Consider the following 7,758-nt stretch of genomic DNA (forward strand, 5'->3'; position numbering starts at 1 on the left):
ATGAGGAGAGGCTGAGGGAGCTGGGGGTGTTCAGCCTGGAGAAGAGGAGGCTCAGGGCAGACCTTATCACCCTCTACAACTCCGTGACAGGAGGCTGGAGTCAGGTGGGGGTTGGTCTCAAGGGCACAGACTCAAGCTGTGCCAGGGGAGGTTTAGGTTGGATATTAGGAAGAGGTTTTTTACAGTGAGAGCAATCGGGCACTGGGAGGTGGTGGATTCACCATCCCTGGAGGTTTTCAAGAGGAGACTGGATGTGGCACTTAGTGCCATGGTCTAGTAACCATGGTAGGGTTGGACTTGATGATCCTGGAGATCTTTTCCAACCCAGTTGAAAGAAAACAAAAGAAGAAGAAAAAAATTATCCATAAGCTTTGCTAGTGGTAAAAATAATTAATGAGAAAATTTTTGCAGGAGAAAGTCTGCAAGAAAATGCAAGTTATCTATCCAAATGATGTCTAAAAACCAGGATAGTGATTTATATATATAACAGGAAGTGTGTATACCTCAACTATATAAATTTAGAATTGAGGTTTTGATTTCTATAGCTATTATTTTTCATGAACTGATTTTACGGGACTGTTCACCACTCATGTACATGTGAAACAATGGAAGAGAACAAGTGATGAGCAGGTGTTTTAGCAGGGAGACAGTTTTGAGTCGGCAGGTGAGAAATGTACTTGTTAGGGGGAACTGCTAAACAATAGCTGCAGCATTTCCGTTTTGTAAGCCACTCAAGCTGGTATTCATTTATTAAAACCAAAGGGACTCTCTGCATTGGAAAAATCATTAAATAGCAAATATTGTCCTGTACTCAGCACTGCTGAGGTCACACTTGGAATCCTGTGTGCATTTCTGGGCATTGAGGTGCTGGAACAAGTCCAAAGAAAGCAACAGAGCTGGTAAAGCATCTGGAGCACAAGTCTTATGGGGAGAGGCTGAGGGGATGTGTGCCCTGGGGAAATGGAGGTTCAGGGGGACCTTACTGCTCCCTACCACTACCTGAAGGAGGATGTAGCAAGGTAGGGGTCAGTCTCTGCTCCCAGGTAATAAGTGACAGGGTGAGATGAAATATCTTCAAGTTGTGCCGCAGGAGATTTAGATTGGATACGAGGAAAAATGACTTCAAGGAACAGGTGGTCGGACATTGGAACAGGCTGTCTGGGAAGTTAGTAAAAAAACCATTGTTGTGGCATTTAGGAGCATGATTTAATGGTGAACACAACAGCGGTTCTGGTGGATATTGAGATCTTTTCCAACCTCAATGATTTTATGATTCTATGATTTCATACATGCAAATCAAAAGTTATATCAGAGAAATGCATTAGTATAAGATGCCTATCTTCACTGTAAAGGAACATCTTGCTAATTGTGACACTGGACAATTCTCACTGTATTTAGTTTTATTTCAGTTTGATTTTGGTGGAACATATTTGAGCAGTAGTTTAGCATGAGGTTTGTTTTACCAGCTTTTAAGCATCTGTACTCTGTGTGTTTATAGTTAGATCTTTATTAAAGTTACGTGAAAATATGTTTCTTCTGAAAACACATCAGCTGCATTGCTCTTTGCTCCATTTGGTAGCAATAATGTACTGAGACGTGATGGTAGAATGTCTTGCTTTCATTATGGACCTTAGTTTCAGGTAACTATTCTTTTTTTTTCTACTTTAGCTCATTTCTAATGCTTATTTGAATAAAGAAAATATCAGTTTCATATTTCTGGAACACAGCTTTTTATTTGAAGAGGTTGAATGGAACCATTTTACTTTTTTTCAGAATTCCCTTGTGTCTTTTTCAGCCAAAATACTTTCCAGAATTTGACCCACATATATATTGAACATTTCTGTCCTTCTGAACCTCTTATCTCTCAGTAAGCACATAATACTATGGTACTGAATAAAACCCATCTGCTCCTCACATGTGAATCAGCTGGGGCTACTGTTTGGCACAAAATGTATGCCAAAATGCTGTCATGAAATGGGGAATAGGGAAATTATTTCATCTTGCATGTCTTTCTAAAATATATTTAACTGTATATTAATTGTCTTTGAATTAAATCCTCACGTTCTTGACTGTCTTCCCAGACTAGAGACTGGCAGGCAGCCCTAATGCAGAACAAAAGAAACACATGCTTATCTTTTAGTGTAGTTTTAAAATCAGTGGGACCTGTAGCTCATAGCACTTTAGCATTTGTCCAAGTGCACCATGCACTTGAGCATTGCCTTGAAGTGCCAAGTCTGCATAAAACATGGCTATATTTGAAACACATCCCTGACTCACGACTCTGACATTACAGGAAAACTCAGCTTCGAGTCTCTTCTGACAGCAGTGGTTTGTTTCCTTCTCTTGCAGATGGGAAGCCAGTGTCACTGTCCCCACTTGAGTCCCAGCCCCACAGTCCTCAGTACACGGCGTCGAGCCAGCGGGAACGCGAGAGTTTGGAAGTTCGCATGCGGGAGGTGGAGGAGGAGAACCGTGTGCTTCGCAAGCAGCTCAGCCTGGCACAGAGTCGCAGTCCCTCACACCACCATGGCAATCACTCCAAAACCTACTCCATGGAAGAGGGCACGGGCGACAGCGAGAGCCTGCGGGCTGGAATTGTGGCGGGGAACAGTTCCGAGTGCGGGCAGCAACCAGCAGTGGAAAAGTGTGAGGTAAACAAAAGGAACCTGCCAGAAACAAAACTTACTGTAAGAGAATCATCAAGGTTGGAGAAGACCTCTAAGATCATCGAGTCTAACCATTGGCCTTGCCTCTCTGCTGTAAACCCTAAACCATATCCTGCACTGCCAGATCCAGACACCTCTTATACACTTCCAGGGATGGTGACTCCATCACCTCCCTGGGCAATATTTCAGTGCCTGAACATCCTAATAATGAAAACATTTTCCCTAACATCCAGTCTGACTCTGCCCTGTCTCAGCTCATGGCCATTCCCTCTCCCTGCAGCCATGGCAGGAGAGACATCCCCCAGCTCCCTCCAACCCCCGTCAGGGACTTGTAGAGAGCCATTATCACCCTTGAGCCTCTTCTCAAGGCTAACCAAACACAGTTCCCTCAGCCCTTCCTCATACAATATGTTTTTCAGACCTTTTCTAACCTTGATGTCCTTGGCTGACTGACTCCAGTGCCTCAGTGTCCTTTTTGCAGTGAGGGGCCCAAAACTTCATAGATTTGTCACTTTAAGGAAATTGCAGACCTCTACCTCCTTCCCCCTGAAGTTTTCTTCTCCAAAACCAGCCTTTGAAAGGCCTATTGGGTGCAACTTGTTAGGCAATTTTTAATTATTCTTTTTTTAAAAAAAAGTTTTAAGACATTTAATCATCAGAATATCTTCAGAATTATTATTTGATCACATTTTTTTTTGTCTTTTTCATTCTTGTATCCCCAAACCTGGTATAAAAATCAAAGCCTTGTTCCAAGCTGACTTCAGTACAGCTGTGCTGATAAAGACCCATGGCAAAATGACCTCGTGTTTTTTAAATTAAATGAAAGCTCTGCAGTGCTTAGAAAAGCCTCATTCCTTTGTCTGTACTAGAAGAGTTCAGAGTTTATGATCAATTAAATTGTGGCTCATGGAGCCAGTCTGTGCTTTTGAATCACTTCTAGGAGTATAACTGGGTGTTACTGTGGAACCACCTGCTTTGTGTAAGCCTTGCACAAGCACGTTCTGCTTTTAAGAAGGTTTTGGGGTGGTTGTTTTGGTTTGGTTTTCCCCATTTTGTGCCAGTAGTTTTGTGGTTGTCATCCAGATAATTTAGTTGCCAGATATCTGAGTGACGACAGGTCCAAATATGGATAAATCCAAACTAGAAAGTCGTGCTTAGAGGCCTTGTGCCAATTCCAGCTGATGAAGATATCAAAAATAACTTACTTCATTTGTTTCTACAAAGAGGGTAATACCATATCACCTTTTATCTTGCTTTTTGCTACTCGGAAAATAAAAGTTGAAAGAAAAGCAGTGGGAGAGGAAAAAGAAATCCTAATTATCTTTTCAGATAAAGTCTATTTAATGGGAAAATATCAAATATAGTTTAAAAATTAATTAATTCTTTTGAGTTTGATATCTTTGTCCATCAGTAGGGAAAAAAAAGGAGAAACATTGCAAGTAGAGGGAAGGTTTTGTTGTTCACTTTCCCTTCTCCAGATAATGAGAGTCTGATTTTCCTCACTGTGAGCATTTTGGCATTTCTTTTCACCAGGGAAGGCTCAGGCCATCAATAAGCAAACCTCACTTCTCCCTTATGAGTATGCCAAGGAGTGATGAGCTGATACTCAGTTCTTGGTTGTTCAATGTACCAACCAATTTGGGACACAAAAATAGCAGCTTAAAGTTGGAATAGTTTAAGTGGCCTTTCAGTTTATAATGTGTTTTGCCAATAAGTTTACTTGCTTAGTGGGGTTTAGCATCATGCTGGAGGCAGTGATTATATAAAATAGGAAATCTCACTTTATTTGCAATCCCCCTATCTCACCACACACTATTTTGATAGCAAAAATAGCTTTTTACTCTTTTTCTTAAAGAATTCAATCAATAATTCAGTGACAGCAACGGAAATTAAAATTAAACTTTGTTATTATCAGATTTGCCAAGGGTCTCATCATTTAGCCTATTACAGTAGATTCTGGTTCTGTGTTTGTATGAGTGGTGTCTTGACTCCATTCACTCTGTTTTCAGTGTTTCAGATGTGCAAGCTAAATCTTTTTTAACTTCTGACCCTGGAATATATCACAGCAAGAGACAACAACTTGGGTAGCGAAAAACAAGGGTTCTTGAGAAGACCAGAGCTCTGGGGGAGACTAACAGAGCTAGGAATAGGTTGTTCATTTCACTGAGTCAGTTCTTAGAGATTTACTGAAGATAGCATTTCAGAATCTAATTTGAGATGGTCTTTAATGATGATTAAAACTTCTGAAAATGCAAACACAATGAATGAACATTAAATCTCTGATAAAGTATAATCTGTGTGATAAGAATTGCTATCTATATCAGAGTTGTGGAGCAACAGCTTCCTGCACTGCTGCATCACAGGGGAGCTCTTCTGATACTGTAAAATGGTCCAGCATTATACTGCAAGAAAAAATGGGATTCCCAACCAAGAGCCTTCTCCCTGAAGGGAGCAGATGCCTGTCATGCCTTCTGAGTAGTAGAACGTTTTAACACATGTGGTCCTTACACAGGCATTGACACAAACACCAGGCTTCAAAAACAGAGCATAATGCCAAGCTAACACAATTACATGCCTCTTTCTTATAGTGTTATCCCAGTATCTTTCCAGCATGTGCCTCCATAACCTGAGTATTTACTTGGAATTAAGTGTGCATGTATAAATATTTTTAAAAGATGATATATTAGAAGATATATTAGCAGTATAGCATTTAGTGGGTTAGCAAAATACTTAACATTTTGAAGCATCTTTATATTGTTCCTGTTCTCAATGGTGTTGCTTAATGGGGTGAAGTGTGTACTGCTCCACAGCCAGCAAGAACAGGCCCTTACCAACTTAAGCAGTGTAACACAGGAAAAGCAGATGTTACCTCCCTCTGGAAATACATTTTTGTAACATGCTTTTAATATGTCTTACTCACATTCAGCAATAATTGGTGAAGGAATAAGTATCTACATCGGAACGTATAGCTAGCACTACTAGAAAGTTATTGTAGTATGAAATGTCTTATCAAAGATTATTTTTAGCTATAAGAACTAATCAGAGTTTGTAAAGCTCATGATTTCACCATTCCAAAAAGTAGCCCAAGGAGTTAAAACAGTAGCATCTGCTTATCTAGGCAGCATATACCGCTCATCAGTATGGGGTCTGAGGCCCATTTCTTTGTGTGGTTTTGGATATTTTCTTCCCTTTAATATTATCCCATAATAGACTTACACGAAATACTGCATACAGAAACAGTTTTTCCAAGTCTGTAGTGGATGAAGTAAGTGTTTCTAGACTATGTTAGCATGGATCTTGGTAAAAGTTACACTCCCTTTCCTAAAGAAGCTTAATTTTCCTAAGTGCCTTGAAATACCTGGACCTGAGTGTTCCCTAAACTATTTGCAATTTGAAATACTTCTCTTTGTGTCCCTGATTCTCAGCCTGTAGGGAGAATGGTGTGATGAACTTCCACAGTGTTTCGATTACCTAGTCATATCTATATGTATAAGCAGAAGAATTCATTGAATCTGGATAGCAAGATGTATCATCATACTATGTACAGTTCTGGGCCCCTCAGTTCAGGAGGGACATTGAGGTGCTGGGGCAGGTCCAGAGAAGAGCAATGAGACTGGTGAAGGGACTCAAGCACAAGTGCCATGAGGAGAGGCTGAGGGAGCTGGGGGTGTTTAGCCTGGAGAAGAGGAGGCTCAGGGGAGACCTTATCACCCTCTACAACTCCCTGAAAGGAGGTTGTAGTCAGGTGGGGGTTGGTCTCTTCTCCCAGGCAACCAGCAGCAGGACCAGAGGGCACAGACTCAAGCTCTGCCAGGGGAGGTTTAGGTTAGATATTAGGAAGAGATTTTTTACAGAGGGAGTAATCAGGCATTGGAATGTGCTGCCCAGGGAGGTGGTGGATTCACCATCCCTGGAGGTTTTCAAGATGAGACTGGATGTGGCACTTAGTGCCATGGTCTAGTAACCACGGTAGGGTTGGTCTCAGTGATCTTGGAGGTGTTTTCCAACCTGGTTGATTCTATGATTCTGTGATTCATCTGTTGGTGCAAAGAGTTACTTTATCCAACAGCAGCTCCAGTGAATGGCCTGAGTCCAGACTTCTTGCAACATCTACTAGTGTTGAACATATCTATCATTCAGTTTAAAGAGAGCATTGTAAGAAGATGGACACTTTGAAGGAGCTCAGTTTAGTCCCACAATGACTTCTGAATATCCAGGCTAGAGTGCAACTAGAAGTTCCAGAATTACCACAGAATATCAACAGTAAGGAGCAAGTGTAGCATGCAGAGCCCTGGTGTGAGAGGTTTGGTGGGACATGTTGAATCAGTCAGGCAGGTTGACACATGCTGTGGAAGTTGGAGCATTCTTTGGTTATGTGGCTTCACTCCTAGGTGTTAACTGCAGTCAAGGAGTCCAAAGGTTGTATGAATCATGATTTCCAGTTCTGGTGGGATGTGGGATACAATCTTCTAGCCATCTGCAGATGGAAAAGATGAGATTGAGAGAGGTGACAAAGTCTGAGGGCTGATGTTTACAGGTGTATATTCAGGAGGATGCAAGTTCTTTGAAATGCTTCCTTCTTTCAGCCACTACTGCCCTATGTTGCCACAATTTGACTCCAGCCAGATGCTCTCTATCTAAACATGCATTCAGAACAAGCATAGAGAAAACTGGAAATAAGTTTTTTCCCTTAGGATGCAAACATCTGCAGAGACTTCAGGCTGATGGCTTCATTTTGACATATCTGTTTTCCCTCTGTCTTTGTTTAACAGTTAAACAATGAGGGAAAGGAAAATGAATCAGGAGAAGGAGAGGAACAGACTGTTGCGGCGTGCTGTGGGCAAAAACTTGGGAAAACAGGACTGTGTTTCTATTTTCTTTGAGGATTATTGCTCTTTTGTATAACTGATTGCAGGCAGGATTAGAAGTGATGTGTAATATCAAACACTGCAGAGAGGCTGAGCAGAAGGTACATGGATGCCTGTCTCTCTGAACTGGAAAAGAACGTTCAGAAGAGTAGTAAGTGCTGCTCTCACTGTGCCCTGGCTGAAACAGCATCCAAGGCAACAGCACCTACTAGAAGACAGAGAGG

At 41.4% G+C, this 7,758-nt stretch overlaps 1 protein-coding gene across 1 annotated transcript in view; it reads left to right on the forward strand.

Moving 5' to 3' along the window:
• LOC103809702 (glycosyltransferase-like protein LARGE1) overlaps positions 1–7,758 on the forward strand; it is a gene marked incomplete at its 3' end in the record, with an annotated part of 139,196 nt that overhangs the window by 52,064 nt on the left and 79,374 nt on the right. The window contains exon 2 of the mRNA XM_009082559.1: positions 2,350–2,651. Coding sequence (XP_009080807.1) covers positions 2,350–2,651 — 302 coding nt within the window. The remainder of the gene's footprint in view (positions 1–2,349; positions 2,652–7,758) is intronic.

Source organism: Acanthisitta chloris, unplaced genomic scaffold, assembly GCF_000695815.1.
Source record: "Acanthisitta chloris isolate BGI_N310 unplaced genomic scaffold, ASM69581v1 scaffold11089, whole genome shotgun sequence".
Classification (NCBI taxonomy): Eukaryota; Metazoa; Chordata; class Aves; order Passeriformes; family Acanthisittidae; genus Acanthisitta; species Acanthisitta chloris.